The sequence below is a fragment of the Palaemon carinicauda genome, chromosome 10 (assembly GCF_036898095.1).
Source record: "Palaemon carinicauda isolate YSFRI2023 chromosome 10, ASM3689809v2, whole genome shotgun sequence".
In the NCBI taxonomy this organism is placed as follows: Eukaryota; Metazoa; Arthropoda; class Malacostraca; order Decapoda; family Palaemonidae; genus Palaemon; species Palaemon carinicauda.
The window spans coordinates 124,985,503-125,005,502 of NC_090734.1; the positions used below are offsets into that span (position 1 = coordinate 124,985,503).

Consider the following 20,000-nt stretch of genomic DNA (forward strand, 5'->3'; position numbering starts at 1 on the left):
CTTGGATTGACCTCAATATTTTCCTTCCTTTCTTACAGGCACTGAGATAAGGCTATTAGATTAACAATTCAGTAAACCTTATCTCTTAAGAAAGGTAGCAAACGGAGCTACGAAGTAGAAAATATGGACCATAGCGTATGGAAATAGCTCTATGCAAAGATTTGGAATAAATATTTCAAAAACGTCATTACAAAGGATATCTACAAAGACTTGGAATAAATATTTCAAGAAAACATTATTCCAAAACTGATCAATAAAGATTAGTAATAAATATATCAAGAAAACCTTATTCCAAAAGTAATAAACCAAGATTTGAGGGGAATATTTCAAGAAAACACTGTTCTAAAACTGATCAGCAAAGATTTGGAATAAATTTTTCAAGAAAACTTTCTTAAAGTGATCACTCGAGATTTGAGATAAATATTTCAAGAAAACATTATTCCAAAACTTATCAAGAAAGGTTTAGAATAAATATTTAAAGAATACATTTTTAAAACGGATCAATAGATATTTGGAACAAATATTTCAAGAAAACGTCATTCCCAAACTGATCAGCAAAGACTTGGAATAACTTTTCAAGGAAACATTATTCCAAAACTGGTTAGCAAAGATTTTTAATAAATATTTCAAGAAAACATTATTACAAAAATGATCAGAAAGATCTGGAATAAATATTTCAAGAAAACTTTATTCCAGAACTGATCAACAAAGATTTAGAATAAATATTTCAAGAAAACCTAATCCAAAACTGATCAGCAAAGATTTTGAATAAATATTTCTAGAAAGTATTGTTCTCAAACTGATCAACAAAAATTTGGAATATGTATTAAAAAATACAAAAAACATCAATCTAAAACTGATCAACAAAGATTTGGAATAAATATTTCAAGAAAGCATCAATTTAAAACTCATCAGGATTGCTGTTACGTATAAAAAAAAATAATAAAAAATAAAAAAATAAAAAATAGAAAAAAATCTTCATAATTAAAAGATGGTGACAAGGTGAGAGGATGTTGTAGGAAACTTTGGAGTCTCTAGTTTCCAGATAAAGTTTGTTTATAAACCAGGATTTACCAACAGATTAGTCGTTACTTATAAACGAAATAGACTTTTAGAGTCGAGCTGGGTTATCAAGGTATGGAACACATAACAGAAAACTAGATAAATCTGAAAGAGGCCATTTATCAATAGAAGGGTCTAAAGGTTTAAGGTTTAAAGGTCACTCATGAATGGCAGAGGCTAGGGACAGTGACAATGCTCTAGCAGGATAATACCCTAGAGCCTGGCTATATATGCATACTGTATGATCAGGGCTCGAGGCCCCGCTCAGTCCAAGCTAGGACCAAGAAGGGCCAGGTAATGGCTGCTGATGACTCAGCAGGTACACCTGCGGGCTCCTCCTAACCCCCATCCTTAGCTCACAAGGATGGTAAAGTTGCAGACACTACAAAAAACTGTAGAGCTTGAGCGGGACTCGAACTCCAGTCCAGCAAATCGTCAGGCCGGGAGGTTTCCATTAGGCAATTACTTGGAAAATGTAGATGGCTCAGAAATCTTTATAAAAGAGAGACTTTTTGCATAAGCAGAAGAAGCAAATATAAGGAAAAAAATGTAATAAAAATGTATGTCAGTTACCTGCCTTGAAATAATGAATCTGTAAGAGATTGGTGCTGGTAAAGTTTAATATAATAGTGTCGACGACACCAAATAATTGTGCGAGATTAACTAGAAGAGTCAAGAATAGATAGGAAGAATGTAGAGGAAGAACACTAAAAATTAGTGAATTATTTTTGTTTCCTCAATGGTAGCATATGTTAGTTATCCCTCTCTTTTCATCTTAATATATTAATAAATAGATTTTGCTAAAACTATTTTTTTTTCATATACTTGCAATCTTCAGTAATTTTCTTATAGCTTGTGCCGATACAGTTTTTATATATTTATTGTTAAGTGTTCTTTGTTGATGCATTTCCGCTAACTCCTACCATAAGGGGCACCAAGTACTATCCTAAAGGTAGAACCATAGCAGGAGGGACTATTGAACTTATTAAAATAATTATTGGTATTATTAAAATTGTTAAAATTATTGGTGGATTATCAAAATTTTTCTAATTATTATTATTGAAATTAAATTTATAATAATTGGGCTGCTTTGGATTTGCATCACAAGTCTATGCATGGAATCCAATATCCATAGACTATCGTTTTTACTCGGGAAACATGAATAGATGGATTTTATTATTATTATTATTATTATTATTATTGTTGTTGTTATAAGTTATTATTATTATTATTATTATTATTATTATTATTATTATTAATTATAATAATATTAATATTGTTATTAATATTATTGTTAATATTATTTTTAATATTATTATTATTATTATTATTATTATTGTTTTTGTTGTTGTTGTTGTTATAATTTTTTATATCATTATTATTGACGGGCCTTCCTTCTAATATAATTTTATTGAAGGTACATCAGAAACCAAAAGTGATTGCGTGGTAACATGCATGAATATAAATGAGTGAGTGGGAGTAGTAATAAGTTAGACGTCACCAAAGCCTAATTGCAAATTACATCAGGCAAAAATCCCTAATGGTTTCCATTACATACCTATTTTAGGATATAACATAATGGGCGGAAAATATGAGCGGTTATCAATTCCAATTACAATCGTAATGTTCAATCGCACCAATTAAGCAAGATATTAAATACTCGATCTGTAATTTCTTATTGACATCAGCTTCTAGTCAGCGTTGGTCGGATAACTCCTGCCAGGCTAGGGCAATTTTACCAGAGCCAGAGAAGGCTTTTTGGAGTGGTCATAAGCTTGTGCTATCAGCCTTGTTGGCCATTGTTCTGCGCCCTCCCTTCATTCGGTGATGAATGGCCCTTAGAAAATAGATCCTCCAACATTAATTTGTTGTTTTCGTTTTGTTTGTGACGTTTGTGACGTAACGAACACATTCAGCCAAAGTTTCGGTTATAAAGGATTTTCTCATTCAGGTTATTTTTATATATTCGTTCTCATTTATAAGAGTTATTTTTATATGCATTCTCTTTTAGAAAAGTTGATTTTACATTCATTGTCTTTTAGAAGTTATTTTTATATTCATTCTCTTTTTAAAAAGTTAATTTTATATTCATTTTCTTTTTGAACAGCTGTTTTTTATATATTCTCTTTCAGAGTAGTTATTTTTCCATACATGTTCGTTTTCCACATATCTTACACTTACTTGGCTTATTAATTTGCTTTTGCACATGTTTTGAATTAAGTGGGCGGGGTATATAAGACCTCTGAAGAAAAATGAATAAAATTGCATCCTTTTTCTGAGAACATAGATATACCTACGTTTAATTATTAAGTTGCTCTCTGGATAGGTAATTCCTTGCATTATGTATCCTATGCCTTCTCTTTTTTATGCCTTTATCTACCCCAGACCCAAAATTAACTAGGACTATACAAAAGTGCACACCTTTCAAGAAGAGGGATTTACAAGCGTTAGGGAACATACAAGCAGTTAAGGAATTCCCTACCACTGAGGAAGAAACATGCCATTTTGAACCACTTACCACTGAGGAAGAAGCATGCCAGTTTGAACCCCATACCACTAAGGAAACGGCATGCCAATTTGAACTACCTACCACTGAGGAGGTAGCATGCCAATTTGAACCTCCTACCATTGAGGAAGATACATGCTAATTTTAACCACCTAGCATTGAGGAAGATGCATGCTAATTTTAACCACCTACCATTAACTAAGATGCATGTCAATTTGTACCACCTACCATTGAAGAAGAACCATGCCAATTTGAACCACCTACCATTGAGGAAGATGCATGCCAATTTGAACCACCTACCATTAAAGAATAACCATGCCAATTTGAACCACCTACCATTGAAGAAGAACCATGCCAATTTGAACCACCTACCATTGAAGAATAACCATGCCAATTTGAACCACCTACCATTGAAGAAGAACCATGCCAATTTGAACCACCTATCATTGAGGAAAAAGCATTCCCATTTGAACTACCTACCACTGAGGAAAAAAACATGCCAATTTAAGCCACCTACAACTGAGGAAGCACGCCAGTTCACCCCCCCCCCCCCACCTACCTTCCTACCTTTGACGAAAAAACATGCCAATTTGAACCACTTATCATTGAGGAAAAAGCATTCCCATTTAAACCACCTACCACTAAGGAAGAAATATGCCAATTTGAGCCATCTACAACTGAGGAAGCATGCCAGTTCATCCCCCCCCCCCCCACCTACCACTGAGGAAGAAGCATGTCAATTTGAACCACCTACCACTGAGGAAGAAACATGCCAATTTGAGCCACCTATAACTGAGGAAGCATGCCAGTTCATTTCCCCCCCCCCCCCTACCACTGAGAAAGAACCATGCCAATTTGAACCACCTATTCATTAAGGAAAAAAACATTCCCATTTGAACCACCTACCACTGAGGAAGAAACATGTCAATTTGAGGCACCCATAACTGGGGAAGCATGCCAGGTCATCCCCCCCCCCACCTACCACTGAGGAAGAAGCATGCCAATTTAAACCACCTAGCATTGAGGAAAAAACATTCCCATTTGAACCACCTACCACTGAGGAAAAAACATGCCAATTTGAGCCACCTACAACCGAGGAAGCATACCAATTCACCCCCCCCCCACCTACCACTGAGGAAGAAGCATGCAAATTTGAACCACCTACCAATGAGGAGGAAGTATGCAAATTTGAACCACCTACCAATGAGGAAGAAGCATCCAAATTTGAACCACCTACCAATGAGGAAGAAGCATTTCAATTTGAACCACCTATTACTGGGTTAGATACATGCCAATGTGAACCACCTATCATTGAGGGAGAAGTATACAAATTTGAACCACTTGACATTGAAGAAGAACCCTGCCAATTTTAACCACCTATCACTAAGGAAGAATCGTGGCAGTTTAAACCACCTACCACTGAAGAAGAAGCATGCCAATTTGAACCACCTACTAATGAGTAAGAAGTATGCCAATTTGAAGCACCTACCACTGAGGAAGGATACCAATTTGAACCGCTTATGACTGAGGAAGCATACCAGTTTGAACCATTTACCACTGAGGAAACATACCAGTTTGAACCGCTTACCACTGAGGAAGCATACCAGTTTGAACCGCTTACCACTGAGGAAGCATACCAGTTTGAACCGCTTACCACTGAGGAAGCATACCAGTTTGAACCGCTTACCACAGAGGAAGCATACCAGTTTGAACCGCTTACCACTGAGGAAGCATACCAGTTTGAACCGCTTACCACTGAGGAAGCATACCAGTTTGAACCGCTTACCACTGGGGAAGCATACCAGTTTGAACCGCTTACCACTGAGGAAGCATACCAGTTTGAACCGCTTACCACTGAGGAAGCATACCAGTTTGAACCGCTTACCACTGAGGATGCATACCAATTTGTACCGCTTACCACTGAGGAAGCATACCAGTTTGAACCGCTTACCAATGAGGAAGCATACCAGTTTGAATTGCTTACCACTGAGGAAGCATACTAGTTTGTACCACCTACCAATGAGAAAGCATACCATTTTCAACCACCTACCACTGAGGAAGCATACCAGTTTCAATCACCTACCACCGAGGAAACATACCAGTTTGAACCACCTACCACTGAGGAAGCATAACAGTTTGAACCACCTACCACTGAGGAAGCATAACAGTTTGAACCACCTACCACTGAGGAAGCATACAAGTTTGAACCACCTACCACTGAGGAAGCATACCAGTTTGAACCACCTACCACTGAGGAAGCATACCAGTTTGAACCACCTACCACTGAGGAAGCATACCAGTTTGAAGCCCTTACCACTGAGGAAGCATACCAGTTTGAACCGCTTACCACTGAGGAAGCATACCAGTTTGAACCGCTTACCAATGAGGAAGCATACCAGTTTGAATTGCTTACCACTGAGGAAGCATACTAGTTTGTACCACCTACCAATGAGAAAGCATACCATTTTCAACCACCTACCACTGAGGAAGCATACCAGTTTCAATCACCTACCACCGAGGAAGCATACCAGTTTCAATCACCTACCACCGAGGAAACATACCAGTTTGAACCACCTACCACTGAGGAAGCATAACAGTTTGAACCACCTACCACTAAGGAATCATGAAAGTTTGAACCACCTACCACTGAGGAAGCATGAAAGTTTTGAACCACCTACCACTGAGGAAGCATGCAAGTTTTGAACCACCTACCACTGAGGAAGCATACCAGTTTGAACCACCTACCACTGAGGAAGCATACCAGTTTGAACCACCTACCACTGAGGAAGCATACCAGTTTGAACCACCTATCACTGAGGAAGCATGAAAGTTTGAACCACCTACCACTGAGGAAGCATGAAAGTTTGAACCCACTACCACTAAGGAAGCATAACAGTTTGAACCACCTACCACTGAGGAAGCATACCAGTTTGAACCACCTATCACTGAGGAAGCATTCCAGTTTGAACCACCTACCACTGAGGAAGTATACCAGTTTGAACCACCTACCACTGAGGAAGTATACCAGTTTGAACCACCTACCACTGAGGAAGCATGAAAGTTTGAACCGCTACCACTGAGGAAGCATAACAGTTTGAACCACCTACCAATAAGGAAGCATACCAGTTTGAACCACCTATCACTGAGGAAGTATACCAGTTTGAACCACCTACCACTGAGGAAGTATACCAGTTTGAACCACCTACCACTGAGGAAGTATACCAGTTTGAACCACCTACCACTGAGGAAGCATACCAGTTTGAACCACCTACCACTGAGGAAGTATACCAGTTTGAACCACCTACCACTGAGGAAGTATACCAGTTTGAACCACCTACCACTGAGGAAGTATACCGGTTTGAACCACCTACCACTGAGGAAGTATACCAGTTTGAACCACCTACCACTGAGGAAGCATGAAAGTTTGAACCACTACCACTGAGGAAGCATAACAGTTTGAACCACCTACCACTGAGGAAGCATACCAGTTTGAACCACCTACCACTGACGAAGTATACCAGTTTGAACCACCTACCACTGAGGAAGCATACCAGTTTGAACCACCTACCACTGAGGAAGCATACCAGTTTGAACCACCTACCACTGAGGAAGTATACCAGTTTGAACCACCTACCACTGAGGAAGCATACCAGTTTGAACCACCTACCACTGAGGAAGCATACCAGTTTGAACCACCTACCACTGAGGAAGCATACCAGTTTGAACCACGTACCACTGAGGAAGTATACCAGTTTGAGCCACCTACTACTGAGGAAGCCTACCAGTTTGAACCATCTACTACTGAGGAAGCCTACCAGTTTGAACCACGTACCACAGAGGAAGCATACCAGTTTGAACCACCTACCACTGAGGAAGCATACCAGTTTGAACCACCTACCACTGAGGAAGTATACAAGTTTGAACCACCTACCACTGAGGAAGCATACCACTTTGAACCACGTACCACTGAGGAAGTATACCAGTTTGAACCACCTACCACTGATGAAGCATTTCAGATTGAACCACCTACCACTGAGGAAGCATATCAATTTGAACCACCTAACACTGAAGAAGCATGTCAGTTTGAATCTCATACCATTGAAAAAGCATGTCATTAATCACATACCATTGAAAAAGCATGTCATTATGAACCACCTACTACTGAGAAATTATGTTAATTTGAACCACCTGTTACTGAGGAAGCATACCATTTTGAACCACATACCAATAAGGAAGAGTGCCATTTTAAACGACCTACTACTGGGAAAGCATGTCAATTTGAACCACCTACTACTGAGAAAGCATGTCAGTTTGAACCTCCTACTACTGAGAAAGAATATAAATTTGAACCACCTACCACTGAGAAAGAATGTTAAATTTGTACCACCTACCACTAAGAAGAATTGTCAATTTGATCACCTACCATGGAGAAAGAATATCAATTTGAACCATCTCACCACTGACAAAGTAGATCAATTTGAACCACCTACCACTGAGAAAGAATGTTAAATTTGTACCACCTACCACTAAGAAGGAATGTCAATTTGATCACCTACCATGGAGAAAGAATATAATTTGAACCATCTCACCACTGACAAAGTAGATCAATTTGAACCACCTACCACTGAGAAAGAATGTTAAATTTGTACCACCTACCACTAGGAAGGAATGTCAATTTGATCACCTACCATGGAGAAAGAATATCAATTTAAACCTTCTCACCACTGACAAAGTAGATCAATTTGAACCACCTACCACTGAGAAAGAATGTTAAATTTTACCACCTACCTCTAAGAAAGAATGTCAATTTGATCACCTACCATGGAGAAAGAATATCAATTTAAAACTTCTCACCACTGGCAAAGTAGATCAATTTGAACCACCTACCACTGAGAAAGAATGTTAAATTTGTACCACTTACCACTAAGAAGGAATGTCAATTTGATCACCTACCATGGAGAAAGAATATCAATTTGAACCATCTCACCACTGACAAAGTAGATCAATTTGAACCACCTACCACTGAGAAAGAATGTTAAATTTGTACCACCTACCACTAGGAAGGAATGTCAATTTGATCACCTACCATGGAGAAAGAATATCAATTTGAACCATCTCACCACTGACAAAGTAGATCAATTTGAACCACCTACCACTGAGAAAGAATGTTAAATTTGTACCACCTACCACTAGGAAGGAATGTCAATTTGATCACCTACCATGGAGAAAGAATATCAATTTGAACCATCTCACCACTGACAAAGTAGATCAATTTGAACCACCTAACATTGAGGAAGAATATCAATTTGAACCACCTACCACTGAGAAAGAATGTTAAATTTGAACCACCTACCACTGAGAAAGAATGTTAAATTTGTACCACTTACCACTAAGAAGGAATGTCAATTTGATCACCTACCATGGAGAAAGAATATCAATTTAAATCATCTCACCACTGACAAAGTAGATCAATTTGAACCACCTAACATTGAGGAAGAATATCAATTTGAACCACCTACCACTGAGAATGTTAAATTTGTACCACCTACCACTAAGAAGGAATGTCAATTTGATCACCTACCATGGAGAAAGAATATCAATTTGAACCATCTCACCACTGGCAAAGTAGATCAATTTGAACCACCTACCACTGAGAAAGAATGTCAAATTTGTACCACTTACCACTAAGAAGGAATGTCAATTTGATCACCTACCATGGAGAAAGAATATCAATTTGAACCATCTCACCACTGACAAAGATCAATTTGAACCACCTACCACTGAGAAAGAATGTTAAATTTGTACCACCTACCACTAGGAAGGAATGTCAATTTGATCACCTACCATGGAGAAAGAATATCAATTTGAACCATCTCACCACTGACAAAGTAGATCAATTTGAACCACCTACCACTGAGAAAGAATGTTAAATTTGTACCACCTACCACTAGGAAGGAATGTCAATTTGATCACCTACCATGGAGAAAGAATATCAATTTAAACCTTCTCACCACTGACAAAGTAGATCAATTTGAACCACCTACCACTGAGAAAGAATGTTAAATTTTACCACCTACCTCTAAGAAAGAATGTCAATTTGATCACCTACCATGGAGAAAGAATATCAATTTAAAACTTCTCACCACTGGCAAAGTAGATCAATTTGAACCACCTACCACTGAGAAAGAATGTTAAATTTGTACCACTTACCACTAAGAAGGAATGTCAATTTGATCACCTACCATGGAGAAAGAATATCAATTTGAACCATCTCACCACTGACAAAGTAGATCAATTTGAACCACCTACCACTGAGAAAGAATGTTAAATTTGTACCACCTACCACTAGGAAGGAATGTCAATTTGATCACCTACCATGGAGAAAGAATATCAATTTGAACCATCTCACCACTGACAAAGTAGATCAATTTGAACCACCTACCACTGAGAAAGAATGTTAAATTTGTACCACCTACCACTAGGAAGGAATGTCAATTTGATCACCTACCATGGAGAAAGAATATCAATTTGAACCATCTCACCACTGACAAAGTAGATCAATTTGAACCACCTAACATTGAGGAAGAATATCAATTTGAACCACCTACCACTGAGAAAGAATGTTAAATTTGAACCACCTACCACTGAGAAAGAATGTTAAATTTGTACCACCTACCACTAGGAAGGAATGTCAATTTGATCACCTACCATGGAGAAAGAATATCAATTTGAACCATCTCACCACTGACAAAGTAGATCAATTTGAACCACCTAACATTGAGGAAGAATATCAATTTGAACCACCTACCACTGAGAATGTTAAATTTGTACCACCTACCACTAAGAAGGAATGTCAATTTGATCACCTACCATGGAGAAAGAATATCAATTTGAACCATCTCACCACTGGCAAAGTAGATCAATTTGAACCACCTACCACTGAGAAAGAATGTCAAATTTGTACCACTTACCACTAAGAAGGAATGTCAATTTGATCACCTACCATGGAGAAAGAATATCAATTTGAACCATCTCACCACTGACAAAGATCAATTTGAACCACCTACCACTGAGAAAGAATGTTAAATTTGTACCACCTACCACTAAGAAGGAATGTCAATTTGATCACCTACCATGGAGAAAGAATATCAATTTGAACCATCTCACCACTGACAAAGTAGATCAATTTGAACCACCTACCACTGAGAATGTTAAATTTGTACCACCTACCACTAAGAAGTAATGTCAATTTGATCACCTACCATGGAGAAAGAATATCAATTTGAACCATCTCACCACTGACAAAGTAGATCAATTTGAACCACCTACCACTGAGAAAGAATGTTAAATTTGTACCACCTACCACTAGGAAGGAATGTCAATTTGATCACCTACCATGGAGAAAGAATATCAATTTGAACCATCTCACCACTGACAAAGTAGATCAATTTGAACCACCTACCACTGAGAAAGAATGTTAAATTTGTACCACCTACCACTAGGAAGGAATGTCAATTTGATCACCTACCATGGAGAAAGAATATCAATTTGAACCATCTCACCACTGACAAAGTAGATCAATTTGAACCACCTACCACTGAGAAAGAATGTTAAATTTGTACCACCTACCACTAGGAAGGAATGTCAATTTGATCACCTACCATGGAGAAAGAATATCAATTTAAACCATCTCACCACTGACAAAGTAGATCAATTTGAACCACCTACCACTGAGAAAGAATGTTAAATTTGTACCACCTACCTCTAAGAAAGAATGTCAATTTGATCACCTACCATGGAGAAAGAATATCAATTTAAATCATCTCACCACTGACAAAGTAGATCAATTTGAACCACCTACCACTGAGAAAGAATGTTAAATTTGTACCACCTACCACTAGGAAGGAATGTCAATTTGATCACCTACCATGGAGAAAGAATATCAATTTAAATCATCTCACCACTGACAAAGTAGATCAATTTGAACCACCTACCACTGAGAAAGAATGTTAAATTTGTACCACCTACCACTAGGAAGGAATGTCAATTTGATCACCTACCATGGAGAAAGAATATCAATTTGAACCATCTCACCACTGACAAAGTAGATCAATTTGAACCACCTAACACTGAGGAAGAATATCAGTTTGAACCATCTACCACTGAGAAAGAATATCAATTTGAACCTTCTACCACTGAGAAAGAATATAAATTTGAACCCCCTACCACTGAAAATGTATGTCAATTTGAACCACCTACTACAGAAAGCATGCCATTTTGAGCGGTAGTGCTAAGATAATATCTTAATGATTTATACACGTCTGTTTAGAAAGTATACACTAAGAAAACTCTTGATTATATTGTTTATTTTCACGTGATGTTACTATTGACAATGCACACCATCTGTTATCCTTTCAATGAAGTAATCTGGAATAAATTATTTTTCCATATTTTTAAATAATGCCTATTAAAAGATTAAAATTTGTATGCTTCAACAGGATCATTCATTATGAATTAGTGCTATTACTTTTCTAAACAATTTGTTTATAGACTATTAAATGCTTCAAAATATTCATGAGGTTGAAATAAAAAAAAACAATATTGGATTTTATGCTAAAAACAAATATATGTAACTAACAGTCAATTTTTTAAAAGTAAAATGAGATTTTGATATTCATAATTAACTAATGGCTCGATTAAACAAAATTAAATAAAATATAAATTCAACTTTTCAAATAAATCTTTCAAATCATTCGGAAATTAAATTGCAAAAAACTCTTCAAATCAAACACTCTTCCTGTAAAAATAATAATCATCTAGATTAAACTTAATGATAAATAGAAATAACTGATTGCAATGCTATATGAAATGATCTTCCTGATTGACCAAGAGTCACGAACGAGGATTAAGAAACTATTACTGATGTCAATAATGTTGGCGATTTCCGTGACCTGACATGATCTGTACGTGTGTTTACGGTAGAAATGTTGCTAATTATTTTATCCATTCCAACAAAACTCATTACGAATTTTCAATAATGATATTTAGAATTATTTACCAATGTTATTTTACATATATTTTAAATATGCACCCTCTTACCTTGTCGATTTCTTAAGATATTTTGTAGATTAGACTATAGTTAGGAAGCGTTAGTTTTAATCTCACCCAGCAAGAAAAGATGTCTTTAGTTCATATTTCGCATCCCAATAAGGTAAACAGTGAATCATCTAACCTAAAAGGCCATCAGGGCTATTGAAGATGAACATACGCGATATACAGTATATATATATATGTATATATATATATATATATATATATATATATATGTGTATGTATGTGTATATGTATGTATGTATATATATGTATATATATATATATATATATAAATATATATACTATATATATATATATATATATATATATATATATATATATATATTTCATAAATATACATATATATTATATATACAACCTATATACATACATACATACATACATATATATATATATATATATATATATATATATATATATGTATATATATATATATAGCATATATATATATATATATATATATATATATATATATATATATACTGTATATATATATTTCATAAATATACATATATATTATATATACAACATATATACATATATATATATATATATATATATATATTCACGAACGTTGTAGAAACAGTATTCACAAAATTATATAAAGACTTGAATGTATATCTGACTAAGTTTTCTTTTTAATCAACTATCAGACTCGCCCAAAGTAAAATAAATAAAAGAAAATGGATATTTCAATGAACTAAATTAATTAATTTTGCGTGTGCTGTTGTTTTTGTGTGGGTGAGAGAGAGAGAGAGAGAGAGAGAGAGAGAGAGAGAGAGAGAGAGAGAGAGAGAGAGAGAGAGAGAAGAAGAAAACAAGCTTGTTGTATATGCAGATGATGCTACTCCCTTTGCATCAATTCCATCTTCTGAATGTAGATCTGGGGTTGCTGACTCCCTTAATAGAGATCTAACTAAATTTAGTGCATGGTGGAAATTATGGGGTATGAAGTTGAATAGAGAGAGAGAGAGAGAGAGAGAGAGAGAGAGAGAGAGAGAGAGAGAGAGAGAGAGAGAGAGAGAGAGAGAGACTGACTTCCATGCAATTTAAGACAGAGATTTTTATTCTATAGTGTTTAAAAAAACTCGCTAAAGCAATAAATGTGTGCTTGTTTATATTCTCCAGTTTGTTTTTCTATCCATCAGTAGATCAACAAGGTAATTTAAACTGATTTTCGGAGCTAATAATGAAGTGGAAATTATTTGTATAAAAGATCACATCATTATTCACAGGACATTTCGGATATCTATCGAATTCATTTCCATGTAAATGGATTTTTTATCCCTAATTTATACCAATGAAATTCTGCTGAATGTCTGCAAATAGAAATCTCGGAAAAATAGAAGGAAAATGATTTTCACGCTAAAATCTGTGAAAAATCCTTTCAATTAAAATCTCTAAATTAACTTTTTGTTGTAACTTTCTGTATTTTTTATTGACTACACACCACTATGATTGTTTAGGGACAGAAAATTTTATCAAAAATGCCATTCTCAGACGACAACAGTGTCTCAAGATAGTTTGAAAAATCTTCAGTTAGACGGTAGCTAATAGATAAATAGATGTGCCATATGTTTGTCTAATTGTTTTTATATATCGATTATAGTTAGTCGGCTATCAATCTTACCCAACTTTATGGTTAATAATTCTTGGTCTATCCATCGATGTACTGGTACACTGTTAAAATTTTCCGTGAAAAAAATGTGAAAATCCTAGAATAAATGTTGCCAGACATTTACCGAAATGAAAACGGATATAGTGATGTAAACGAGTGATATTATGGTCACCAACCCGTAAAAGATAATAACAAAGAATGGTAAAACTACGGTATTTTACTGAAATACGGCTGAGAACAGTATATTTTTACTGAGGATTTCTGATTGGAATTACGTTTTTTTTCTTTTTTTTTTTTAAACAATGTATCTATTTATCTATCCATTTCTTAATGATTTAGTTCTCACATTATGATCATAACCTAATTCCTACTTGAAGGAAAAACCTAAGTAAAATATATTTCGAAAAGGTTCAGAATTTACGTGGGTTTTTAAAGGTTTAAGGTTGAATTCAAGGCTGAACCAATGGTCAGTGACAGTGCTCCTAGCCAGCAGGACAATCCTCAGAGACTATCCAATTTATACATAAAACCAGCACCCTATCCCCCTCTCCACCCAAGCTATAGGACCAGGGAGGGCCAGGCAATGGCTGCTGATGACTCAGCAGCTATAGGGTAGAATTCTTACTGCTTTAGGATTCACCCAAAGATCTTATCTAATGGCTTATCTGATTATTGATATGTTTTAATTCTTCATTATTTCATCTACAAGTTGATTATGTCATGGACAATTTAAAAATTCATTATTCATTTTCTGCTTAGTGTGGAGATTTTTTATTTTAAATATTTAACTTAGCCGGTGAATATATAATAGCTGCTGCTCCAGCGGCTCGACAGAAAACACACAAAAACTCGCGAGCGATCGCTATGAAGGTTGCGGGTGTGCCCACCAGCGCCAACTATCGGCCAGATACCGCATATACATGTAAACAGACTCAATTTTTTCTCTTTCGGCCTTAACGACAAGACGTATCAATACTCGCTGTACAACCTGGAGTTTTCTCAACATATTTGGTGAAGTACTTCCTTTTGGTTTGAGCTTTCGCAGTGCAGGTGTTTTATCTTCAACTTAAATCTTGAACTCGTTTTTGGATAGATTTAATTTTTGATGACTTTGGATTGTTTTTTTGGACTTTCTTTGACTTTTAAATGGCCGACCCTTCCCTCAGTACGGAAGTGTGTTTAGGCTTTTAGCAATTATCTTATCACGTTACAAAATAAATTATAGATTTTCCTCTATATATTTTATATCTCACCCGCCTTTATTAGGCCTCTTCGATTAGCTTTCCATTTATAATAAACATCAAGATAAATTTTAATGATTTGTTTATATGCGACCTTTCCTGAGAGTAGGCGGTCCTAACTTGGAAACCGAAGTTAAACAACGTTGAGCCCTTTCAATCGTAAAAACTTTTACAGAGCAATTGATTTAAAACTTATTAAATGAATATTTTTTAGTAGATATTTTATGAAAGATTTTCCTTGAATAGTCTTCGTACTGTTTCAAAGATGAACTAACGTTTAGTTTATTTATGCTACGCAGTTTGCGCTCTATCGTTACGATAGAGAGAGAGAGTATCACGGTTTCACTTTGCAGAAAGAGTAAATCGATTCTGACGTTTTGTTCATTCTTCTTTCAAAGCTTAAATGTTTTAAATACTATTTTAAAGGAACTTTTTAATTGAAAAACCTTTCAGTTTTTTCCTTTGGTCAAATAACCTGTTTATTGACGAAAGGTAAGTGGGCTCTTCTCTTCGGTGCGAAATCAAGAGAGAGAGAGAGAGAGAGAGAGAGAGATAGAGACGGAGAGAGAGAGAGAGGAGAGAGAACGTTCCGATCTTTATTCTCGTCCCAAGCGAGTAACGTTGTTCTCAAGTCAGTCTTTTACTCTCGTCCCTAGTCTCTGTACGGGGAGAAAGGATAAAAAGTTTTTAGTTTTTATTCTCGTCCCAAGGCACTGTACGGTGAGAGATTGAAAACGTAGTTTTGAATGAACTAGTGTTTAGTCTCCTTCCCAGCCACTGATCTTTTTATCTTAAAATATTTTTACTGTTTTTTACTGTTTTTTTTTTTTTTGCTTGTATTAATGTGCTTACATTATACGACTGATTTCGCAATTATAACCTTTTGATGAGGGTAGAATTGCGTTCTTCAGGTAGAAATCAGTTTTATTCATACCTAATGTGAATTGTTAAAAAATTCGATTTCAGTGAAATAAGTGCAAAACAGAAAATCGTAGTGATAAAGTGATAATTGCGCAAAGTGTTATCAGTGTTGCGACCGAGGGTTCGTCTGTTCGTGCCTGTCGTTCGCCTAGTTCGAGACCTCTTGCAAGCTCCCAAGCCCAGGGGAGAAGTAATGTCGTACGACTTATGGGTTCGAGAGGACTTGATCAGCGAACAGACGTTCCCTCTATGGTATCAGGCGTATCTCACCAAGATCACCCCTACCATAAGGCGAGCGAGACGTTTTTCTCCTCGTCATCCGAAGGCTTTTCGCATAAGAAACCGTGGAAGGTTTCGAGGCCCTTTAAGCGAAAGTCAGTCCTTTCAGGACAGGTCCAGCGTCCTGGTTTTAACTATTAGGACAGCTCTGACCCTATGCAGTCATCGGAAGACTGCTCGCCGCATAAACAAAAGCGTAACACAGGCTCCGAGAGTCTTTTTGTAGGCAAGGTTTTGCAGTCACAGACGTTACCCTCGTCTCTTACCGCAACCATTCCCGTTGATCCTAAATGGGTTGTACGGCAAGACATGCAGAATAAGCTTGCCTCTCTTATGGAAGACTATTCTGCCGATAAGGTTCACGTTGATCCTAGCCGTTTATCTCATCGAGATCCTGGCCTTCAGCCGCCCAAACAAACCTTTGTGCGTCCTGTTGACGTTGGCGTAGCTAAGTCACGTCAGTCACGATATGTAGAGCCTCACTCGATGCGGTCACGTGTTGATTTTCAGCCGCATTTGGACGTTAGGCCGCTTCCTAATGCTCCTGTTGACGTTCAGGACGTTCGCCAACCAGCGGAGTTGACTTGTTTTGACGCTGAGCGTCAACTACCGCAGTCTAGAGTTGTTTTGACTGCTCAGACTAGGCAGTCAAAACAGTCTCGAGTGGAAGCCGAGCGTCCTCACGCACCTGTTGTTGTTGACAGTTCACAGACTGTTAAGCAGTTACATGACGTTGCGTCCTGGTCCGCTACTAATGCACCAGTGCGTGTGGACTCTGCTTGTCAAGCATTGCCACCACGGCAGGTCTCTCCCTTGCTTGAGACTCGGCTATTGTCGGACAAGGTTCCTTCAGATGAGGAAGTTGCTGTTCCCCCTCCTACTGATATTCCCTTGAGGACTCTGTCAGACGGAGAGGAGCCTAAAGCTGCTTAGCCCTCTATGGACTTTAAATAAATCTTTTTGTAACTGCTGCTCCTCGTTCGCCTAAACGTCAGAGTTTACACTAGGCCTAGCTACTTCGAAGCCGTTGTTTTTATAAGCTAGTGCTCTCTCGCTCTTCTAAGAGAGCTTTACATTTGCTAGGCGACTGGTTTATCACCAGGAGGAGTTTGGGGGAGACAGCCTTTGCTTTCCCTACTTTTAAGCTGGCTTATAGAGCGAGAGTCTGATATGACACGGGAGAAGTTCTCGGCTTGGGAGTTCCTGCCTCTGCCCAGATAGACTTCTCAAACCTCATAGACTCTCCCTGGCGCCTGGCCATGAGACGCTCCAAGATTTTATGGTCGACTTCAGAGCTAGACCATCTCCTGTTAGGAGTTTTTTCGAGCGTTTGAAGTTTTGCTGTACAATTATGTCATGCATAAACAAGGCTTTCAGGGATGGTTCCAATGATCTGACAGCCACGTTCTCTGCAGGAACAAGTCCCTCAGGGATGGCTCCAATGATCTGGCAGCCATGTTCACTGCAGGAGTACGTAAGAGGCAAGTGCGCTCAATGTGTTCATTGTCAAGACAAACTTCACGATGAAGTCTACCAGGCTGTCTTGACAGCATTAATGGAAGGCGACTGGATGGTCTCTCTCGACCTTCAGGAGGCATACTTCCACATTCCTATACACCCGGATTCCCAACCGTTTCTGAGGTTTGTTTACAGGAATGTGGGGTACCAGTTTCGAGCCCTGTGCTTTGGCCTCAGTCCTGCTCCTCTCGTGTTTACGAGGCTCATGAGGAATGTGGCAAAATCCCTCCATCTATCGGGGATCCGAGCCTCCCTGTACTTGGACGACTGGCTTCTCAGAGCATCGTCCAGTCTTCGCTGTCTGCAGGATCTACATTGGACGTTGAGTCTGGCCAGGGAGTTGGGACTTTTGGTCAACCTAAAAGTCCCAACTGATCCCATCCCAGATTATTCTATATTTGGGGATGGAGATTCGCAGTCCAGTTTTTTTCGGGCTTTTCCATCTGCCACCGATTAGAACAAGCCCTGCTCGAAGTCCAACTAATGCTGAAAAGAAAACGTTTGTTCAGTCAGGAGTTGGAACAGTCTCGTAGGGACTCTCTCATCCCTGGAGCAGTTTGTCTCACTAGGGAGACTACACCTTCTGCCTCTCCGGTTCCATCTAGCCTCTCACTGGAACTAGGACAAGACGTTAGAGACGGTATCATTCCCAGTCTCCGAACCAGTAAAGGCATGCCTGAAATGGTGGGACAGCAATATCAGTCTGAGAGAGGGACTATCCCTAGCAGTCAAGAACCCAAACCACGTGTTGTTCTCAGACGCGTCGGATTTGGGTTGGGGTGCGACCCTGGACGGTCGGGAATGCTTGGGTCTGTGGACCTCAAGTCAGAAGAGCATGCACATCAACGGCAAGGAGCTATTAGCAGTCCACTTGGCCTTGATGATATTCGAAAGCTTCTTCGAAACTAAGTGGTAGAGGTCAACTCAGACAACACCACAGCTTTGGCGTACATCTCCAAGCAAGGAGGCACACACTCCTTCACGCTGCTCGAGATCGCAAGGGACCTTCTCTTATGGTCAAGAAATCGAGGCATCTCCCTGTTGACGAGATTCATCCAGGGGGACTTGAACGTCTTGGCAGACTGTCTCAGTCGGAGGGGTCAGGTGATACCCACGGAATGGACCCTCCACAAGGACGTGGGCAAGAGTCTTTGGGCTACTTGGGGTCAACCCACCATAGACCTCTTTGCCTCCTCGTTGACCAAAAGGTTACCAATCTATTGCTCTCCAGTCCTAGATACAGAAGCAATCCACATAGACGCGTTTCTACTGGATTGGTCTCTTCTGGACTTATATGCATTCCCACCATTCAAGATAGTCAACAAGGTACTGCAGAAGTTCGCCTCTCACGAAGGGACAAGGTTGACGTTGGTTATTACCCTCTGGCCCGCGAGAGAGTGGTTCACCGAGGTACTTCAATGGCTGGTAGACTTTCCAAGAAGTCTTCCTCTAAGGGTAGATCTGTTACGTCAGCCCCACGTAAAGAATGTCCATCAAAGCCTCCCCGCTCTTCGTCTGACTTCCTTCAGACTATCGAAAGACTCTCAAGAGCTTGAGGCTTTTCGAAGGAGGCAGCCAGTGCGATTGCAAGAGCTAGGAGAGCTTCTACCATTAGAGTATACCAGTCGAAGTGGGAAGTCTTTCGAGACTGGTGCAAGTCAGCATCTGTGTCCTCGTCCAGTACCTCTGTAGCCCAAATCGCAGATTTTCTTTTACATCTGAGAAAGGTTCGCTCCCTTTC

General features: G+C 38.3%; 2 protein-coding genes across 2 annotated transcripts in view; both read left to right on the plus strand.

Moving 5' to 3' along the window:
* Positions 1-5,088: 5,088 nt before the first annotated feature.
* On the plus strand, positions 5,089-6,000 carry LOC137648232 (serine-aspartate repeat-containing protein I-like). The gene is made up of 2 exons (XM_068381157.1): positions 5,089-5,562; positions 5,737-6,000. Exons 1-2 carry the CDS (start codon positions 5,089-5,091, stop codon positions 5,998-6,000), a joined length of 738 nt encoding a protein of 245 aa, XP_068237258.1.
* A 224-nt stretch (positions 6,001-6,224) lies between these two features.
* The window catches only part of LOC137648233 (uncharacterized), a 27,590-nt gene continuing 13,814 nt past the window's right edge, over positions 6,225-20,000 (plus strand). Inside the window, exons 1-4 of the mRNA XM_068381158.1 lie at positions 6,225-6,389; positions 6,683-6,982; positions 7,024-7,645; positions 11,677-11,804. Coding sequence (XP_068237259.1) covers positions 6,225-6,389; positions 6,683-6,982; positions 7,024-7,645; positions 11,677-11,804 — 1,215 coding nt within the window. The remainder of the gene's footprint in view (positions 6,390-6,682; positions 6,983-7,023; positions 7,646-11,676; positions 11,805-20,000) is intronic.

What these genes read in the sequence shown, in the direction of transcription:
- LOC137648232 (XM_068381157.1), top strand. Translation starts at nt 5,089, where the DNA reads ATGACTGAGGAAGCATACCAGTTTGAACCATTTACCACTGAGGAAACA. An exon ending in AATTGCTTACCACTGAGGAA is followed by an intron (nt 5,563 to 5,736) that starts GCATACTAGTTT and finishes GAAGCATAACAG; the next exon opens with TTTGAACCACCTACCACTGA.